Source organism: Bos indicus, chromosome 18, assembly GCF_029378745.1.
Source record: "Bos indicus isolate NIAB-ARS_2022 breed Sahiwal x Tharparkar chromosome 18, NIAB-ARS_B.indTharparkar_mat_pri_1.0, whole genome shotgun sequence".
NCBI classification, from domain to species: domain Eukaryota; kingdom Metazoa; phylum Chordata; class Mammalia; order Artiodactyla; family Bovidae; genus Bos; species Bos indicus.
This window is the reverse complement of record NC_091777.1, coordinates 14673962-14695270: the sequence shown is the minus strand read 5'-3', so window position 1 is coordinate 14695270 and position 21309 is coordinate 14673962. Positions and strand designations below refer to the sequence as shown.

The 21309-nt window shown below is 61.7% G+C and overlaps 1 protein-coding gene across 7 annotated transcripts in view; it reads left to right on the top strand.

The window, feature by feature from the left end:
- The window catches only part of CBFA2T3 (CBFA2/RUNX1 partner transcriptional co-repressor 3), an 81431-nt gene that overhangs the window by 51100 nt on the left and 9022 nt on the right, over positions 1-21309 (top strand). For 4 of the 7 annotated variants that reach the window (XM_019979317.2, XM_019979322.2, XM_070770450.1 and 1 more), the window contains exons 2-7: positions 5956-6102; positions 9059-9136; positions 13405-13646; positions 13741-13830; positions 17992-18173; positions 18787-19010. In XM_019979317.2, coding sequence (XP_019834876.2) covers positions 5956-6102; positions 9059-9136; positions 13405-13646; positions 13741-13830; positions 17992-18173; positions 18787-19010 — 963 coding nt within the window. Of the gene's footprint in view, positions 1-5955; positions 6103-8158; positions 8297-9058; positions 9137-13404; positions 13647-13740; positions 13831-17991; positions 18174-18786; positions 19011-21309 lie in introns of those variants that run through there. The other 3 variants (XM_070770453.1, XM_019979319.2, XM_019979318.2) reach the window with 3 other exon arrangements.

Genomic DNA, 21309 nt, shown 5'->3' with positions numbered 1-21309 from the left:
GTCAGTGCCAGGAACAGGGTCTGGGCATGTCACAGGTCACAGCCCGAGACTCCGCAGAGAGTGGCCTCTGGGCCCTGGGCTTCCTTGTTGGCCACCTAGCAGGCTAGGGGCTGTGTGGGGTGCACAGGTCGAGGCCGGGCTCACAGTCAGGGCCCTGCCCCTGGAGCAGGGTTACCTGTTGGTACTGGGCCTACCTGGCCACTTCTGTGAGGGTCAGATGAGATGAAGGAAGAGTCAGACCACGAGAGGCCAAAGTGAGCCCTGATTCCGCAACAGCACCAGTGGGGGATGGGCTGTGTTGATGCTAAGGGCCCCCTCCCATGGAGGGTTCTAGAACCCCAGGGCTGGGAGCGCGGGGCTGTGGTCAGTTCTCAGCCGCGCAGGGCGGGCTGGGAACACAGGCGGACAGGGACAATGATGGATGGGGTGGCTTGTTCCGGCACATTCCGTGTTCTTTCCCACCGGCTCCGCCCGGCCCCGGAGAGCGGCTTCCTCTGACGATGGGTTAGTGACATTTAGTGGGAACTGGAGCCACTGTCTGGGAAACACGCAGGGTCCCCAGGGACCTGGGGAGCACCGCCCAGGTCTGGGAATGTTCTCGAGGGCTTGGAGCCGGGGCCAGTGGTGGGGCTGCGACCAAGTAGGCTGTCCCCTCTCACCCTCTGGCTCCTGCACTGCAGCCAGACATTAGGACACCATGGGGGCCCCCACCCTCCAGGATTGAGGGATGGACAGTTCAAAGAGGAGCAAATGAGGGAGCAGCAGGCCTCGGGTGGGTAGGACTCTGGGCCACCTCCAGCCCCCTGTCAGCTGTGTGAGCTCGGCGGGTCACCCATCCTCTCTGTGCCTGTTTCCTGTGTGTCAGATGGAGCAGAGCCGGGCTGCCTGCCATGTTGTGGGACGGTCAGACTCCTGGCTGGGCCCCCGGCACACTCCTGCCCCCTGAGCACACGGGGAGGGGACCACAGGGAAGGGGCCAGCACCCCGAGAGTTCCCCCCACCACACACCAGCATAAGGGCTGCTGTTCTGGCAAGGCACTCTGCGGGCTCCAGGGGAGCTGACAGGGACCCTGGTCAGGGAGAAGCCCAGACATGTCTTCTCCAATTCCGCCCCATCTCCCACTTTTTTCTCCATGGGGTCCTGTGGACGCCATGGCCCCTGACTGCTGATGGGGCCAGCGGAGGCCCAGGGATGCCAAGGCTGCTCCAATTTCCCCCCTCCCCCGGAACATCTAGGAAGAGCCCAGGGAGTTGGGAAGATGGTCCTCGCACTTAACCTGCTGCAAAGCTGGGGCACCCAGGGCATCACCCACTGACTCAGAGCAGCAAACCCACCCTAGCCTCAAACCCCAGGCAGCCACCCTTTCTATGTCTGGTCAGCCCACATGATGTTCCCCAGGGAGCATGAGGTGGCTACAGAACTTTCTAATCTCCCAGGTGGTGGTGGGGCCTGGTGCTTGAGGCACCCCTGGAGAGCCCCGGGCTCAGGCCCTGCTGTCTGTCAGGCTCTGAGACCCTGAACACTTGTCCTCCCCGAGCCTCAGTTTCCCCATCCACAAATGGGCCTGATGGGGGCCCCTGTGGAGACGCATTGAATCCTCCCTCAGGGCGTGGCATTCCGGGTCACAGTCGTGCCTGGGACCCTCAGTGGGCACACTGATGTGCATGGGACACGTGCCAAGCCCTCGCCTGGGGAGCTGTTATTTATATGTTAATCTTATAAAAGTGAAAGAACTTAAAGCTAGACATAGGTTCAGCTGCCAGGGCCCCCTCACTGACCTGCTAAGTCAGAGCTCCCTAAAAGGGGGCTTGTGTAGGGGATATCCTGATTTTGGGTGGGGGCATATGTGGGACTGAGGGTCCCCAATGACTTCAGAATCAGGAGTGGGGAAACAGACCCAGAGTGGGTATGGGGGGACCATTCGAGCTGGGGGGGTGTCCCACAGACGTGTCTAATGTTTCTCACAGGCAGGCACAGGGACTGACGGCGCTTTCTGGGGAGGGCATGAGGGTGTAATGAGAGGTTGCGTGGACGTGCAGGGCACAGGACCCAGCTCCCCCGGGGCTGGGACACCTGGGAGTGGACCCCGGAGGGCGGAGGACCTAAGAATGGGGGAGGGGAGAGAGCGGCCCCACACGGCCAGCTCAGGCTTCTGGGTGGAGTCTGGACCTCACCGGGAGCTGTGCCCAGCTGACCATGCTGGCACCCTCAGGAGTCTTCACGGCGGTGGGAGCTGCCCCCCTCCTGGCCCTCAGCACCACTCAGTGGGCCCCTCCCCAGCCCCCACGACCTGGCCAGCTCCTGCTCACGCTGGTTTGTGAGCTCAGGGTCCCCCCTGGGTGGCCCTATAGGGCGGCCAGACAGGCAGTCAGGTTGTGCCAGAACCCTTGGGGGTTGTGGGCCTTAGAAGGAGCTAGGGGCTGGTCAGGAGGCCGGTGCTCAGGAGACTGAGGCTGCCCATCTGGCAGCTTGTTAGCCATGTGCCCTCAGACCATGCAGGCTGGCAGACGGGCAGGCCTGGCCTCCACACGCAGGCAGGGCTGCAGAGGTGGAGAGAGGGCAGTAATTAATAACAGCAATTAACAGCTGCCACCATGATGGTGCGACCATGGTGGGTGCCCTGCCCTCTGCTAAGCACACTTCTCCATCTCATTTGACCCATGTTGCACCCCGGGAGGTGGGTGACAAGTGTGCCCATGTAGACACGAGGAGCCCAGCTTAGAGGCGGCCGCTCGTCTGGAGGGTGGGCCTCTAGCCCCCTCACACCCTACTGTCCTCGCTTGGCCAGCCCTGAGGAGGCAAGTGTCCAGGGTGAGCTATGGTTGCATCCACAGCCCCCCGGTCGGTCCACCTTGGGGCTGGGGCAGCCAGGACCCTTGACCTGCCCCATCCAGGCTCTGAGCAGGGAGCCCCTCCTCTCAGAGGGCTGCCCAGCAGTGACCTCACTCTTGAGTCCTCCCCTGGCCTCCGGCATGTACACGGGCAGCCTTCTGGAAGTGCCAGCCCAGCCAGAGACCCTGGGCCCGGGGGGCAGCGGTCAGGAAGCAGGGTCGTCTCAGAGGGGATCACGTTCCAGGGGAGCCAAAGACCCTCATATGGGGCACCTCTCCTGAGGACGTGAGGTCAGAGCTGAAGACCCAGGAGGGAAGGGGAGATGGGGGGAGGTGGGGGCTCGGAACCACAGCTCTGGGTGTAGGGGTGGGTGAGGAGATGGGTGTGGTGGGAGGAGGGCTGGGGGTAGGCCCCGGGGAGCCCCATGTGCAGTGGAAGCTGCTGAGGGTTCAGGCGGCAGAGGCGATGCCTGTGCACACCCTCACGGGCTCCCTACTACCCGCCAGCTTCGTCTGGATTCTTTGCACGACTAGAGAGAGGCCCGTGCACTCTGTTCCTTGCAGTCGTCACACCACCCTTGCTCTTCCCTGAGGCCTCCGGCACGCTCTGCTTTGGATCTAGGCCGAGGCCAACCTCAAGAGCAGGGTTCTAGCACTTGCATTGCTTCATAAACTGTTCTTGATTGCATTGAGAGCTCACCATCATCCATTACAGAGGAGTAGAAAGGCTCAGAGAGGTGAAGTGACTTGCCCTGCATCACACAGCCAGCAAGCAATAGAGCCAGACTCAAACAAGATTCAACATATGTGAGGCTTCCTGCACCCGTGGCCCCACTGTGTGCAGCCCAGGGACCCAAGGCCCAGTGTGGGAGGTGGGGATGCACCCCCACTAACCTGCAGCCTCCATCCACCTGGGTTTGATTCCTCTCCTGCAAGGAGAGTTCGCATTGAGGCAAACCAGTCCTTGAAACCCTGCGGACTTGCATGCCCTGCAGGGACGCACCCATACATGCTGTGTGCCCTTAGCAGATGGCTGCACCTCTCTGTGCCTGTAAAACGGGGCTGGAAGCAGCATTCCCCGTGCTGGGTTTCCTGAGGATAACAGGAGCCATGACTCATCTGCCAAGTGCAGGCATGTCTCCTCCATAGGTAGGCAGCCTGGAGCTTCGCCCTCAGGGTCCGTGGACACCTGAGGGATGGGTGAGAGGCTCCATGAGACACAGGCACACTCAGTCCACCCCTCCCCTATGCCCCCTGAGCCAGGGTCTCTGGTCTGCTTCACCTGTGACACTCCAGCGAAGCCCCAGTGTGGAAGGGCTTGGAAAGGTCAAAACAGGCCATGTCCCCAGCATCCCAGCCTGGCGTCCTGAGTACCCTCCCTGGACAGCCTGCTGGCGGGACTGCCTGCCCCAGGGTGGCCTGGTCAGATGAAGGGCTGGCCAGGACAGGCAGGACTGCACCCCACAGGGGTGGCCCAGGGCCTGTGGCGCTGGCCACGTTTGCCTTCTTTGGTTGTCACTGGGGACTGGCCACCGGCCCTGCAGCCAGGCATGGTGTTGACAGGCCCGCACAGCTGCAGCGCACGTGTGCCCGGCCGTCAGCTCTTGACAGGCGGCGGCGGGGGGCAGGGCGCCTGGCGGCGGGGGGACAGCTGAGGGCACAGCAGGTGCTGTGCGGCCCGGTGGCTGCCGGTGACCGCCTGCTTCCCCCTCTGTGGGGCCAGCGAGGAGGGGGCTTTCTGCTCCAACCCCAGGGGCCCCGGGGTGCTGTGGGTGTCTCCTTCCGGTATGGAGGATGTGGGGGCAATGAAGGAGGTCTGCTCAGTCTGGGACACAAACATTTTATTGTTGCAGTCACTGTCCATGGAGGCAGGTGGCCCAGATCACATGGGGCCCCTGGGAGGAGGAGGGGAAGAAGTGAATGGGTTGACAGGTGTCCAGCCCAGCCCCGTCACCCCCTGGCTCCCGGTGAGACCCCATCAGGGTTAGCAGGATGGGCAGTGGCGGGGGTGAAGGGCGGGCAGCACAGGCTTGGCCAGTTTGTAATGGGCGGGGACGCCCACCTGTAGTCCCAGCTGCCCTCCCAGGTCTCTGTGGTCGCCTGATGCTGGCTGACGCTGAGCTGGGGTGGGAGCGGGTAGGGTGGGGGGCGGCCCAGAGGCTCGCTCCCTCCCCCAGCTGAGAATACCTAGGCAGCTGCTGCCTCGGGATCGTGTGGACGGTCAGTCACCCAGAGGCCTTTTCCCAGGGCTTGCTCTGTGGGCCCAGGGGCTCGGGGGCACGTCAGGCCGGGGTCTCTCCATGTCTCCACCCTGTCTCCACACCCCTGACTCCTAGCAGAGCATCCGAATCTTTGACACAGCGGGATTCTGTGGAATCTTTGACACAGCGTCCGGGGCAGGACCTGCTGCTCTGTGGACCACACTTGGATGGCCAGGCCTAGAATGGCCTGAAACCGAATGTGTCCTTGGCCTGGCTGGTCCCCAGGGGTTGCCTGGGCCAGGAAATGGTGAAAATACAGGTTCCCGCCTCCCAGTCTTCTCCCCGGGGAAGACCCCCAGACGTGCCTTTTAGCCTCTGCTCTAGAATGGATAATGCTAGGGTGTCTCTGAGCGGGGGTTCCCCTGGGATCCTATTAGGAATGCAGAGTCTCAGGCCAGCCCCGCACCTGCAAAATCAGAAATGGGGGTGGGGAGGTCGTCCACACAGGCCCTCCAGGAGCTTCTAATTGAGGAAGTGGGGGCACCACAGCCTCAGGGGGTGCCCCCAACTCCCTGGTCTGCAGTTGAGAAAACCCAAGCTCCCAAGGGCCACCCCCACAATGAGAACCCCAGGCCTGTTCTAGCTGCCCGGGTTCTTGAAGCTATGCCCTCCAGTGCCTGAAATCGGCTGACCCATCCTGCTGTCTGATCCCAGGTGGGTGGGATGCCAGCCACCTGTGAGCACACCTGAGGCTTCTCCAGGGCGGGCTGTGGGCAGAGTGTCCCCTGCCCGGTCTCCAGCTGCTTGAGGCCTCACCCAGGAACCAGGTGGGCCTGGGCTTTGCCAACCCCTCTACCCCTTGGCCTGACTAACCTGTTCTCTGTCTCTTTCTTCCGTCCCCCACCCCCGGTGGTGCCCACAGCAGACAGGAAGGAGAAGGCCACCGCGATGCCCGACTCCCCGGCCGAGGTGAAGACGCAGCCCCGGGCCACGCCCCCCAGCATGCCGCCCCCACCGCCTGCCGCATCCCAGGGGGCCACACGACACCCCTCCTTCACGCCCCACACAAGTGAGTAACCCCAGGGCTGGGTCTCAAGGGGGCACTGGGGTGAGTCACCTCTGGGGGATCCCTTGAGTCGTTTGAGGTCCGACCTTTCACCTGGACCTGTAAACGCCCCCTCGTTGGGCCTTTGAGAGGGAGGATCTCATTATGGTTCAGACCCAGCTCTTCTACTTGGTAGCTGTATGGCTTTGGGCAAAGTTCTTAACCTCTCTGGGCCTGGCGTTTCTCACTGGGAAAGCAGGGCTGGCTGTGGCCCTGCCTCACTGAGCTGCTGTGAGGATGAGTGAGTTAATAGTTCTCAGCAGGGTGGGCACACAGTAAACCTTCCATCAAGGTTAGCTGCTATACCGGTGCTCAGACAGGGACAAGGACTTCTCCGTGGTCACACAGCAGACTACTTGCATGTGGGCGAATCCTGTTTGGCCTGCACCCCCTGAAGGGGCAATTGGAGGCATCTCTGGCCTTGGAAGAGCTCTGCGGCCAGTCCTGAGCCAGGTGTGTGGGTGGGCCAGGAACTGGGTCCGCAGGGCCTTAGCTGCCAGCAACATGATAGGCAGACCATATCCCAAGGTGGTGCCTCACTGGCACTGGGCCATGGTTGAGCATCTTGGTGCACACAGCAGGTATAGGTGGGCTTGCGGAGTCCACAGCCACCCCTGAAGCCCTGGGCCTTTGAGTCGGAGCAGTTGGGAAGGAGACCCCCGGCTTGTGCTTGTGTGGGGGACAATGTTCCCTGTCCCTAAGACCAGGGGCTCAGCAATGTGTCCTAAGTGTTTCTGGGCGTTCCACGTGCCTTCCCACCCACACATTCAGAGGACAGAAAGCCCTGCACTGGGGCTCCCTTCCCCAGGCTTTGGACCCAAATGAAGCCCCTCCCTGGAGCAGGAACCTCAGTTCCTCAGCCTGGTGGCCCCTGGCTGCCCCCAGGTTCCTCAGGCCCCACCCCGCTCACTGGGGTCCATGTCTCTTCCCAGAGCCCAGGCCCTGGCCTGGCTCCATCTGTTCCTGGTTGTGAATGGTGCTGGTCCTGCCATCAGAGGCTGGGCAGTGGCCCCCATCTGGACGAGGGGTCCAGCTAGGTCCCTTGCTGCAGGATGCTGGTCTCTGCTGGTAAACAGGAAAATGCCACCTGCTCCCAGGTGCGGCCAGCTGAACACAGGACTGTCTGGCACAAACAGTTCCAGCACCTCTCCCCAGTGGGGTCAGTCTGAGCCAGGGGCCCCACACATGATGGACACTGGGATGAGCCCGTGTCCCCACACTTGCCTCCTGCCTCAAGACGGGGCCCTGCCATCCACCCCTGGGTGCCCGGCCTGCACTGGCCACACAGGAGGGGCCAGAGGTGGCCAGACTTGGCTCACTCACTGTTCTCACCTGGGGACTCTGGCCATCCGGTCACCCCTCCCTCTTCTCCAGAAGAGTCAGTCCTCACCTCGGGCTGAACTGCGGGCCGATCTCTGTCTACTGACTACAGCTGCCCTGTCCAGCTTCACTGGTAGAGAGGTGAGGCTCCGGCCTGGCCGAGTTTCACCCGCATCCATGCAGCCCAGGGTGTCCGTGCAGCCCAGGCGGGAAAAGGAATTTTCCTGACGGGGCAGCAGCAGGTCCCTCTGGGATGATGACGCCCCACTCTGTTGTCCGGTTCCAAGTGGGAGAGACCAGTGGACCCTTGGAGGGTCTGGCCAAGGGCTCTGAGCCAGGGTCTCCGATCCTCATGGGCGTGGCTCTGTGGCCTGCTTTTCTTCTCAGTCCAGGAGCCCATGTTCCGGAAGGCGCTGGTCTGGGAACCAGATGTTCCAGGTTGTGGATGGGGCTGGGGTGGGATGCCACCGGGCTTGGTGAACAGATATGCGGTGGCAGGCCCGTGTGTGGCGTGGGGTCCATCCCCTCTGGCCGGGGTCCTGGCTCTGTTCAGAACATGCAGGTTGTGAGAGAATGGGTCTTTCTTCTCTAAGCCGACACCTAGTTCCCTCTGGCCGCTGGGAGCTTTTGTCTGAGTGTCAGGCTGCCTCTGGGGTGGCCTCAGGTTTGTTCCCTAACACTTGGAATTCCCTGAAAGCAGGATGTTAACGTGAGGTTAACATCTCATCTCATCTGTGCACCTGGCTGGTGGTGCCCAGCGTAGATGGATCCTCTGCACTCCGCGTAGATTCCTGCCAAGAACCTCCCCCGCTGCCCCAGGACCGACCTGCAAGCCAAGGTGACCAGGGACTGACTGGGAGCCACAGCTTGAGGGCTGTGGTTTTTTTCTTGCCCAGTGACTGCCCTGGGCACAAATTTATTTTGGAGTTGAAGCTGTGGCGTGGCCACAGGAAGGTGGCAGGAGTGCCAAGAGAACTCTGGGGAGGGATGTGAGGAGCCATTCTGCAGCTGGGAGGACCCTTAAGGGGCAAACACTCCATCTTGCCCTTACCCCCTGTGACAGGGGGCACACTCTCTGTTTTTGGTGGTACGGCTTTTCTCCTTGTGGCTTTTGTCCACTGACCTCAGCTCAGACAAATCAAATCTCTCTTCCTGTTTGGTGCTTCCACCCTTCACGGCAGCTCAGACCTGGCCTTTGTTTTGGAACCACCATTGGCTTGTCTGTCGATGGAAACCCCAAGCCCCTCAGCCTGGGCTCCAGGTCCCTGAGGATGGTGCCAAGTGGGATCACCGGGCACCTTCCAGAAACAGATGTTTAAGAGCCAGGGTGTCCCCTCATGCCCACGAGGAGCCAGAATTCCGGTTGAGCCCCAGAAGTTCCCACCAAAAGTGGCCCCAGGAGATCCCTGATCCACCCATTTCACAGATGAGGAAGCTGAGGCCCAGAGAAGGGAGTGGACTGGCCCTAGGTGATGACAGAGGCCCAACCCCCAAAACGCTGTCGAGAAGCAGGGGAGGGGCTGGCTGCAGACACCCCCCCGGGCAGGGTCTGGAGCCCAGCCTCCTTCCTCACAGCGTGTTTTTCTTATTTTGCTTACAGATCGAGAGGACGGGCCTGCGATGTCTCTGCCCCATGGCCGTTTTCATGGCTGCTTAAAATGGTCTATGGTCTGTCTCTGTAAGTAAAATAACAAAAACCACTGGTCTCCCAGAGGTCCTTGCCCAGTGCCCACTGCCCTGTCTGCGCCCCCTGCATCTGCCATGCTAGGCCTGCCTCCCTTAGGGAACAAGGGCCCAGGGGCAGACCAGGAGGACTGAGCAGTGGGGTCTGCAGCCCACAGACCGGGTTCACACCCAGCCCTGCCGCCCACACACTGTGACCTTGGGCAGGTGGATGGCCTCTCTGAGCCCCCATCTCCCTGACTCAGAACTGGGCGAATCAGGTGGGTCCCAGAGTTGCAGAATGGTTGAATGCCAGTAGCAAGTCTGCAGCCTCTCCCAGGGTGGACCCCGCTCTTACCCTTCCAGGCACTATGTCCTCGGGCAGGGAACCCCACCTGTAGAAAAGGAGTCATGGGCCCAGCACTGAGGCAATGACACAGAGCCCCAGGGTGCTGCTGGTCATGTCATGGGAGTCCCTGGCACATGCAGGGTGCTCCACGGGTATTGGTCACCAGTGGACATTCCCATCACAGAGCTTGGGCTGCAGCTGGTGCCATAGGGGAGGCTCGTGCAGGGTGATGCTGGGAGTGTATCAGCCTGCACGTGCAGCTATGTAAGCCCAGGTGTGTGACCTCATTTGGGGCCCGGCGCGTCCATGCAGCTGCGGTACTGCCAGGCCTGGGTGCTTTGTGTGGCCAGGAGGATGGTGCCCGAAGGAGGGTGGGGGGCTGGCGGGAGGGGCTGTTTTCGATGCCTCATCCTAAGCTCCCCCTCACCCCGCTCAGGCTCTGGGCCTGGGGGAGCCATGGGGATGCTGCTCCATGCCCCCAAAAACCTCGGCCGGGACACGTGTGGTCTATCTTAGTAACACACCTGTTGTGGGAATGAAAGCACTTGTGGCCGGGGGTTATTTTCGGCGTCTCTTTAGCAAGCTGCTGAGACTGCCCGGCAGCCCGGGAGGGAACTCGGCGAGCGAGGGCAGGCCAGCCACGGGAGGACCAGGCACCGAAGGCCAGCGGGTAAGGGTGCCACAGAGAGGCTGGGCCAGGGGCCACCGGGGGGGTGCCCAGGCGGCGGGGCCAGCCACAGGTCTTTGAAGCCCCTGGAAGGCCAGACCCCAAGTGACAGCCCAGCTCTGCTGCGACTGACCAGGAGGCCCTGCTGCGGTGAGGTCCCCATGCAGCAGGCCACCCCCAGCCTGTCTGGGTGACCGCCAGTGGCTGTCATCAGTCCCAGTCGGGGTGTGTGTGTGTCTTGGTGTCCACCAAGGGGATCAGTGGAGCTCTGAAGGGACAGAGAAAAGTAGCACAACTGTGGGGTCTTCTGGTCCCCGGATCCTGGGAGAGGATGAGGGACGGGGCCCTTCTTGTCTGTGTCTGGAGCTTACCCATCCCCGGGCAAGAGGGATCCCCAGAATGAGGCACAATGTCCTCAGGGTTGTCCCCGAGCCAGGGTGTCACCTGTGGGTTCTAGAAAGGGCTCCTAGGGTCCCCCAGCCCATCGGGAGCAAACAGAGTTCAACCCGTACTGCGTCTCCGTGGGAGGGAGCAGCAGCACCAAGGGCCAAGTGGAAGATGGGGCCGAGGGGCAGAGCAGGCCCCCTGCCTACAGCCAGCCCTCCTCAGGACATGCAGGGGGCACGTCTGTTTTGGTGCTGAACCTGGCCTTCAATCAGTGGTTCCCAGACATCTGTCAAGTGGGGGCCAGTTCTGGATGAGCGATCACCCAGCACGTGAAAGCAGTCAGGTCAAGCATTTCCAGCCCCTTCTGGTGGGAGAAGGATGACCTGTGTTCTACAAGCAGGGGCATGAGACAGAGGAGGCCAGAAACCGTCATCCCGGCCCCGAGACCCCACCTCTGGCTCGGGCCAAGGGCCATTTGCAGATGAAGAAACTGAGGCCAGGACCAAGTCTCACCCCCACAGCACATCTGGGCTGGTTCGGGACGTCCACTCCTGACCAGGGCACTTGGGGGGCAGGGCCATGTCAGCCTGCCGCTGAGGAGCGGCACGGTGCCAGGGCACCTGAGGGCAAAAGGCAACCTTAAACAATGCATTCAGGGTGCAGGGACCGTGAGGCCCACCGTCTGTGGATTAGGGGGTGGTCCCTGACCTGCTGCTCAGTGAGGGGAGGAGGGTGTTTGCGGGTGTCGCTGCAGGCAAGGGGTCATGGAAGCTGGAGATGTGGGCAGAGCCAACCAGACAGCAGACTCAGGGTTAACAGGGTGGGCCAGTTCCAGAGCCCAGGGGGGCTGGAGACAGCGGGAACTCTGTCCCCTGGGCCTGCAGGGGCGGTTGGAGCCGGTAACAGGGACCTGGAGAGCCAAGCCCTGGGAGAGCCGAGGCCCGGGGCAGGGGGGCAGGCGTGTGGCCCCACCTCACGTGCTCCCGCCCTTCCAGGCTGGCAAGGCCAAGACGGTCCGCAGAGGTCACCCCCAGAGCCAGGGCAGGATGGCAGGGCTGTGTGGTCTGGAGGGGCAAACTGACACTCCTGCCATCCAAGGTGGCCAAGTAAACAATGATTGTAGGTGGTTGTTCTGGAGGGGCCACTTCCCAGAGCCCAGCTCAGCAACGTCCCAATCGTGAAGGAAAGGGTTCCTGCTCCCTCATCACCAGGGGATGCTGGAGCCTCAGAGAAATGCAGCCCTGAGGGAGCAGCGGCTCTGAGCACCCCCAGAATCCCCGCCATGAGGTGTGAGCGCACGGCCTCTGCACAGACCCAGCCAGACAAGGCCCGGGGAGGGTTGGGGACAGGGTAGGGGCAGGGCCAGCCTGGGAACCACAGCAGAGCGAGTGAGAGGTATGCGTGTGCACATATACGTGTGCTGTGTAGGCGCGCACATGCGTGCACTCTGTGGGCATGTATGTGTGTGTGCACCATGCGGGTGCATGTGTACTGTGTCGGTGCATGTGTGTGCACCATGTGGGTGCGTGTGCACCATGTTGGTGCATGTGTGTGTGCTGTGCAGGTGCGTGCATGTATGCACCATGCTGACATGCACGTGTTCACTGTGCAGGTGTGCACAGGTGTGTGCTGTGTGTGCGCATGCATGCGTGTGTGCTGTGGGGCTGCACTGCATCATGCCTATGTGCACACACAGGTGTACATGTGTGCAGGTGTGTATGGGGGTGTATGCTTGTGGTGTCTGTGTGCCTGTGTGTGAACATACATACATCTTTGTGCATGTGGGGTGTGCACTATGTCCATGTGCACTTACATGTGTGTGTGTGTGTGGTGCATATAGGCCTGTGTGCAAGCATGTGTGTGTTGTGTGTACGTGTATGTATATGTATACGAGCATGAGTGCACGTGTATTTGGTATGTTGTAAGAGTGTGCGTGCAAAGATGCTAAGGGAGAGAGGGCATGGGGAATGAAGGGCATGTGTGAGGGGGAGGGTCACATAGGGAGGAGCTGGCGGGCAAGCACACTCAGGCCGAGTGTGCAAACTTGAAGGAGCAGATTGCAGAGGTGTGAGTGACCGCTGAGTTTATGAGCTGCGCTGCAGGACTCCCAGAGGTGTCCATGTCCAGAGCCCCCTCCCCTGTCATCAAGGACCCTGGAAGCCCTCTACCCCTGACCTCTGTGCAGGCTCTGAGGCCAGGAGACAGGTTGCATGTGGCCAGGCATGGGAGGACTCCCTGCCCCTGGGGATAGGCTCCCCTGAGCTTATGGTCCTGCCCCAGGACCACTTCACAGCACCCCAGTGTCTGTCACCCTGGGACCCACTGTGCTGCTCCCGGAGCTCTGCACAAGCTCATCTAAGACCCCTCGGGTCACCAGCCTGTCCTCCACACACAACAGGGCCCATGGGCACACATGTCCGCCATGCAGCAGCCCCTGCCAGCATCCAGCCCAGCTTGTCCTGGGGTCCGGGCTCCTCTGGCCCACCCTGAGCCCCGTCAGCCTGGCACTGGGGCCCTCATGCAGGCAGTGGGGCCTGTGTAGGCACTGGGACACAGCCTGGGGCCATCATGGCAGGTATGAGGGTCACTGACCTTCAGGGGAATGAGAAGATGGGCCAGCAGAGCCTGATGGAAGGGAAGCCCCTCCACCTGTTCACGGAGATGCATGGGTGCCAGGCAGTGGGAGGGCCCAGGTGTCTCCGGGTATGGAGGGCCTGACTACACAGCCCAGAGCAAGGCCAAAGGACAGCTGAGCGGGGGCACATCTGGAGGGTGGCCACTCTCGGCTCCTGCCTGCACCGGAGCCCCAGTCTGCATGTATGTAAAGGGTGTCTGTGGAGTCCATGGCGCTCTGCTGCATCCTCACCCCCTCCCCCCGCAGTGATGAATGGCAGCAGCCACTCGCCCACAGCCATCAGCGGCGCCCCGTCCACACCCAACGGCTTCAGCAATGGCCCGGCCACCTCATGCACAGCCGCACTATCCACACAGCAGCTGCCCCCAGCCTGCGGGGCCCGGCAGCTCAGCAAGCTCAAGCGCTTCCTGGCCACCCTGCAGCAGTTCGGCAGCGACATCTCCCCAGAGATTGGGGAGCGCGTGCGCACACTGGTGCTGGGGCTCGTGGTGAGTCGGGTGGGGATGCGGTGGCCCTAGGCTGGGCCAGCCTCGGTCTCTGCCCTCCCCTCCCCAGGCTGAAGCCAAGCGTCTTCTTCCCCAGAACTCTACGCTGACCATCGAGGAGTTCCACTCCAAGCTCCAGGAGGCCACCAATTTCCCACTGCGGCCATTTGTCATCCCTTTCCTGAAGGTAGGGACCAAACCTCCTCCCCACCCTGAGGCCCCAGGAGGCCTGAGTCTGTCCTCAGCCAGCTTAGATCAGCCCCACCCTCAAAACTCTAATCCCCCACCCCCCAGGGAGAGCAGTGCTAACCCGTCGGCTGATTGCTTCAAACCTGCTGCTGGGCTGGAGCCGTCCTCCCCTGACCCCAGGCTCTGACATACAGCTCCCAGGACCAGTCCTGCAGTTAGTGGCCAGGACACTCAGCCTCTCAACAGCTATGTTCTGAGCAACTGCTGTGTGCTAGCCAACCTGTCATAGATTCTGTGGAGCTGCGGGCAGGGGGCATTTCAATGAAGGAGGAGAGCGGGGAGCAGAACCTTCCAGGGAGCAGGGAGCATGCCTGCAAAGGCCCTGAGGCAGGGGTAGGCCTGCAAAGGCCCTGAGGTGGGGGATGGGGGTGTGTGTGTGCCTGCTGTGTTGCGATCCTGTGCCTGGAACAGTGAGGGGATCAGGACAGTGGACAGACCGCAGGCTTGTAAGTGAGCAGACAGATGGGTAAGACTGGGTGTCAGTTGGGAAGCCACCTGATGTGGTCATCAGGGAAGATGAACAGTGGCCCAGGGCCTCTCGGCAGGAGCAGTTGATGTTGGGTTGGTGGCAGCTACACCAGGGCATGTGAGCAATGCATGCTTCTGGGCCCCCACCCAGACGCCCCGAGTCAGAATCTGCATTGAACAAAGCATCGAGCAAAGCTTTTGCACAAAACCAGGAGTGTGCGTGCAGACAGCATCAGACCCAAGTCTGCCCTGCAGGACTTCTCAGGGCCTTCACTCCCCTGTGAGCACCGCACATCCCCCAGAGTGGATAGAGACAAGGTGCTCCCCAAAAGTATTTGACCACAGGCGCCTCTGCTCTCTCACCTCCCCAGGTCAGGTTCCACAGCGCACTTGGGAAGCGTCCGCCCTGAGTGTGGCTGACATCCCCGCCTCGGGCTCTTGTTTCCTGGGCCACAGTGATGCTCACAGCCGTGGGTTCATCCCTCCATGTGCGCTGTGCCCTGGTGGGGCCTGCCTTCCAGGGGACAGGCCAGAGCAGATGTACTCAGGTTCAAGCCCTGATCCTGCCACTTAGCCCCTGTGGTCCTGGGCCCAGCGAGTCCCACTAATGGAGTGCCTCCGTGTCTGTGGTTGGAACTTGGGAGCCATTCTTTGGCTGTTGGGAAGGTGGTAGGGAGCGATCAGGCAAAGAATTTGACATGTGCTCCATTCATCTGGGGATTTCAGGGGTTCCACAGACAGGTGTCCCCTGCAAGACTCTTCTGCAGCTGCCCCCACCAAGCCCCCAGGAGCCCTCAGGGGGCGACACAGACGCTGCCACTGTGCCCAGTTAACAAGCAGGGAAACTGAGGCCCCCGCCTGTGGAGGGGTACTAGGATCCATTGACTCCAAGCCCCCCGGCCCGCACAGGGTGTGCCCCAGGCCCGCACCTTGCTCCGAAGGGACCCCACATCATGCCCCCACATCCGCTGCCTCCACTCGCCTTCCTGTCCTCCGCCCACACCCTGCTGAGCTCACGCTGAGCTGGGCCCAGGCTTCCCCATCTGGCAGTCGTTTGCATTCATCAGGAGCCCTTCCCGCTCCTCCTTTCAACTTACTGCTGACTCCTCGCTCCCCATCTTTGGGGACACCGTGCGCCTGCTTCTGTCAGATCAGATATTTACAGCAGATGTCGCCCCCCCATGTCAGCTGCCCACATTTATCCAGGAGCAGGGAAAACACGACACATCCCCGCTCTCACCCAACCAGGCCCACAGCCTCCTGCCCCTTGAGCTCGGCCACCCCCTGCCTCCTCTCAGGGACACACCCAACCTGGCACCGCCTGCCTCGGTGTCCCCTCTGCCCACAGCACAGCCATGGGGCTGTCAGGACTCTGGTGCCCTGACTGCCCTCCCAGTAACGGGCAACTGGGGTGAGGGAAGTGCTGGCCACACTGAATGCCCATGGCCCTGCCCAGGGCCCTAGACCAAGGTGCTGTCAGGGACAGAGTCTACTCGCCTGCCTGACATGGGGCTTCTGGGCAGATCAGGCCTGTTCCCTGGTCTTGTGGACAAGGCACCAGCCAGAGCCCTGCCCAGGGAGTGCCCCTCCCCTGACCCCCATTCACTGTAGAACACTGGCCTCTTCAGAATGCAGAGTGCCTTGGGGAGCCTGCAGGCTGTGCCGGCCTGCTGTGGGGGGGGGCTCAGTTTTCCCGCCTGTGACCTGGAGCAGCAGGGACAGTGCCTTCCAGTGAATTGATGGCCCCCCAGGCCCACCATGGTGCACCTGCATGGTGGCTCCCCGGGCCATTTCCCAGGAAAGAGGCAGGAGCTGCATCCGGTCCACCAGGCTCACAACCAGCTCTGCCCTTGGGTAACTGAAACCCCCATTTCCCAGTTCCCTCCCGGGTCCCTTGGGTGTGACCACCCACCTCCCCAGGTGGGACTGGTCTTAACTCACACGAGGAATGGGAGGAGCCACAGCTTCTCGAAGCTCCAGCTGCAGGTGAGGCAGGAATCAGAGAAGTTAAGTGACCTGCCCACAGTCACACAGCATAGCCAGGGTGGGCTGACACAGGGCCCCCAGTCACGCAGGCTGTGTGTGCAGTGGAGATGATGGAAACATCATAAACCCTCGTTACATGAGAGACATCTGCTCAACTGACACCGGCCTGAGTTCCCCTCTGGGAAGAGGGCAGGGTGGAGCCTTTGATCAAGGGGCAGAGCAGCGTTCACATCTCAGTGAGGCATCCCAGGCATCCTGAGTTCTGGAGACAGCACTCGGGCTGCTGTCTTGGAGGGACATGAGGCTCCCCAATCTCTACCCATTTCTTCCGGCCTGGGGTCCCTGTTCCCCCAGCCTGGGGCCCCAGGAACCCTGCATCCTCTCCTGAGCCTGACACTCTGCGTGGCTGTGTGGTGGGCTTTCCAGAAGCCGGGAGATGCCACCCACCCGGCCGGCCCTCTGCCCAGGGCCCCCGCTCCCAGCTGGCCCCAGCCGGCCAGGAATCCAGATGTTTCCATGGGTGGCGGGCAGCCAGTGGCCAGCCGTGCTGTCCCCGCCCTGCTGTGCCGGGAGAGGAGCGGGAGGGAGGAGGTTTGGCGTCTTCCGATCTCCCGGGACCTCCTTTCCCAGCTCATGCTCCTAACGTGTTCAACAGATGGCGGGCTGGCCCTTGTTCAGCTATCCAAATAGAAAAACAGGCCTGGCAGCCGGTGCTGCTTCACAAAAACGCTTCGGCTGCTTGATCCGTCCGGGTGGATGGCGGGCGGGGGCTGGGGAGGCGGAGGTGGGAGGGGCCACGAGGCAGCTTGGAAACACCATGAGAAAGTTGAGGAACTGCATTTATTTACAAATACTCAGAACTCTGGCTGTCCCCAGCGGCCTGCCGCTGGGCCCCCATCCAGCCTGCACCCCTCACCCAGTGGTGGTTCTGGGAAGACCACAGAGCCCCCTGCGGCCCAGCTGGCAGGCCCAGAGCCTGGTGAGGGCAGAGGCTGGAGGGCACAGCGGTCACGTCTGGTTGTCGCAGGCCAGATCTGCATTCGAATCCTGTACCCACCCCACACACACCACGCCCTCCTGTGCTGTGGTGCCCTAACCCACAAATGTGGAGCCAAGTGGTCATGTCCAGACCCCCCCTCCCCCGGGAGGTGACCACATGTCACCTCAGTGATGTGGGCACACAGAGCCTTCATTCCAGGCCGGGCTGGGGACCCACAGGAAGTGGGAAGGCAGGGGCCAGCCATCTGGGGCAGGCATGCTGGAGTCCTGCTCCTCCATGGTGCAAGTCGAGTTGGGGGCCGCCCCTCCGCTCTGAGCCTCACCCCCTCCTCCGAGAGGGGTTCACCCAAGACCTGCTCCCACGGGTACAGGCAGTGGGTCCTGAGGAGGAGCCCTCCTCACCTTCTCCTGATGCCGGAGCAGAAGGGAGTTTAGTGATTGGAAGAAAAACCCACATCCCCTAGGGGCATGGTCTTGCCCTCATTCCCAAGCTGTAGCAGAGGAATTCGAGGCCCAGAGAGGTCGTGCATCTTGCCCAAAGTCACACAGCAAGGCTGGCCATTGGCCTCCCTGCCTCACATCTGAGCACACTCGTGCCCTGACCTCAGCCAGCAGCCAATCCAAGCCGGTCCCACCCTCCCCGCAGGCTAACCTGCCCCTGCTGCAGCGGGAGCTCCTGCACTGCGCCCGTCTGGCCAAGCAGAGCCCTGCACAGTACCTGGCCCAGCACGAGCAAGCCCTGCTGGATGCTGACGCCTCTTCCCCTGTCGACTCCTCGGAGCTCCTGCTGGAGGTTAACGACAACGGCAAGAGGAGGACCCCCGACAGGTACCTAGGGGCGCAACAGGCAGCGCCCTCCCCTTCTGACTCCTGAGAGCTGCCCTCCTGCCAAGGCTCAGCGGGCGCCCAGTGCCAGGGCTGAGAACGCAGGTGGAAACCGTGTTGTGTTCTGTGGCTGCAGCCACTGGGCTGGTCAATTTCAGCCTTAACTGCACAGGCTGACCACCGGGAGGCCATGCTATCCGGCCGTGGCGAGGCCTCCTGAGGACTCAGATGCCCCTCACCCCACCCCGGGGGGACAAGGGAGGAGGCAGGAGAGAGTCTACCTGGCAGGAGTTCCCTGCAGGTGTGCCTGAGCGTCCAACAACCCAAGGTCCCCAGATGCCTGGGCTGATGCCCACTGCTGGGTCACAGCGCGGGTGTGTGTCCTGCTGCCAGGAAGGCTGTCTCTCCCTGCTCTCTCCAAGAAGACCCAAGAACCCTGACTCCCAAGTCCCAGGAGCCCACACCCCTGAGAAGGAGGGGAGAGGGGGAGCCAGGCCCCCAGTGGGCAGGTCTGTCTCCCGCTCGCTCACACTGTCCACGCCCCTGCCTCCCTCTCTCCCCTGGGTCCGTGGCTCGTGGTCCCTTGACCACTATCCCCACCTGCTCTCTGGACCAGGACCAAAGAGAATGGGTCAGACCGGGACCCACTGCACCCAGACCACCTCAGCAAACGGCCGTGCACCCTGAGCCCCGTCCAGCGCTACAGCCCCAGCAATGGGCTGCCCCATCCGCCACCGCCCCCACACTACCGCCTGGAGGACATGGCCATGGCCCACCACTTCCGGGACTCCTACCGCCACCTTGACCCCCGGGAGCTGCGGGAGCGCCATCGGCAGCTGGGTGAGTGGTGTGGGCAGGGGCGGCCAGGGCGGCTGTGTGTACCTGCAGGCGGGCGCCACCTGGACATGTCTGTCTGGAAGGATGGACGTGAGAATACGGTGCAGAGGAAGGATCTGCGCCCCACCCCAGCTGGGCTGCGCCTGGAAGCCTGAGGGACAGTCATCTTTTGAGACTCTGTCCTGGGGGCAACCCAACATCCCCCAGGCCCAGGAAGACCCTTCCCCATGGAGGGAGGGGCACCATGGCTGCAGGGGTACCTGTCCTGGGGGACTTAGAGCCTCTCGGGGTGCATGGTAACCAGGAAATACCTGGCACGTGGGGGTCCCCAAGTCATAGGAGCTGTGGCCTCGCCTCCAAGGCCTGGGTGCCCCAAGGGAACATGAAGGCACCGCTGATCACACACAGCCAGTTCTGCCCTCTAACGGGATGGGCATCAACACCAAAACACCAGATCCGTAGGGGGTGTTCCCTGAGCAGAGGAGGGAGATGAGAGAGACTGGGCACTGGGGCCACACCCCTAGGGGCAGGACTGCCTGGTCCTCTGAGCTCTGAGATTCCCTAGGTGTGCCCCTGGGCAAGTCACAGCCCCCCCAACCCCTGCACACCTGCAGCCTCTCTGCTGATTAGCAGCCCTGCCCTTGGGGCATGAGGGGTTAATAGAGGGCTGGGTCCAGAGTGGGTGCCATAGGGCCCAGCTGTGCTGGCGGCAGGGTGACAGCTCTTGGTGGAAGTCTGGTTGGCACTGTATGCTTTACTGGGCTCCAGAAGGCGGCATCCCCAACGTGTTCTGATACACCTGTGTCATGTGTTAGCCCGCCCACATCACAGATGGGCAGACTGAGGCCCGGAGGGATAATGGACATGCCCAAAGTTGCCTAGCAACGACGACTGGCCTTCTGAGCCTCCTCTGTGCTGGTCAAAGAGATGAATAAGACCAGCCTGCAAAGGCTGCCCCTGAGACGGAGGCCCAACACACCAACCGGGGGCCCGGAGGCAGGGTCAGCAGAGGCCTTGCCCCTTATCAGGCCGTCTCCCCTCCTCCTCCCTATGGGAGCTGCCAGGGCCTGGGCCCAGGCAGCAGGTGACAGTGTCTGGCTCCCCACAGCAGGGTCAGGCAGGTGCTAATTCCCATCCGCTTCTGCTAACGCAAAAATAAACGCCAGCTGTCAGGCAGATCTCAGCCACTATTTTGGTTGGGGCGTTGGCGCGGGCCCCAGCTCTGCGGGCAGCAGGGCAGGGCGGTGGGTGGACAGCGGCCTGTGGCTACCACCTCCCACCTCAGCTGCAATTTGAGGAGGCATTTCAGGTTTGGGGACCAAGAAAGGCCTAAGTAGACCCCAGCCCAGGAAGCATGGAGCATGCTGGGTCACAGTGAGGGTGATCGTGTTCGGTATTTCAAGTAGTATAAGAGGAGAAGCTGTGAGAACGCCAGATGCTGCCCTTCTGGCATGAATTTCTCAGCTCATGGTTGTTTTGTTTCTGACTATGGGGTGGGGGCATCCCATTGTTTCAGTCCCTGGAGCTGTACCAGCCAGTGGCTAAGAGCACAGCCCCAGTGCCAGTCGACCTTGCTTGACCTTGATCAACATGTCCCCTTAACCAGCCTCAGTTTCCTCATCTGTTAAGTGGAAATAATGGCAGGAACCCCTCCCCCAGAGGATGAAGCAGGGATGAATGGATAAAGCCCTAAGTACAGAGCCCTCCTCCATCCACACCAGGGACTCTCCCCTCCCACTAGGGAGGCAGGGAGGCTGGGAAACTGAGGCCACAGGTAAGACAAGGGGCCTAGGCCCCATGGGGAATGAGTGCCAGGGCTTTTGACTTTTCCAAGCCCCACTGTTTCCCAGGAGAGCACACTTGGAGCTGCTCATTTGAGGCCCAGCAGATTAAGCCATGCACCCCTCTTACCAAGCAGGAGCTCAGCCCAGGAGCTCAACCCACAGAGGGGAACAGGCCTTGCCAGCCCTGCCCTGTGGACTGACACAGTCTGCTGGGTGATTGAGAATAAACAAGGAAGCACCTGTGATTACTAAACAACCAGAGATATATAGGGCTCAAGGAAATCTGGGAGCCCAAGGCTGCTGAGGAGGAAGGAGCCTGCCACCTGGGCTTTGGAGGGCGCATAGGAGTTCAGCTAGCTCAGAAAAAGCAGTAAAGTGTGAGTTGAAGCCAGGAAGCCACAAGGAGACCCTGAGCAGTGGAGACACCCCTTAAGTGAGGTCCACGGACACTTCTCTGGCAGCAGGGGGCAGAAAGAGAGAGTGGCTGGATTTGGGGGAGAAGGAGTAGTCAAAGCGAG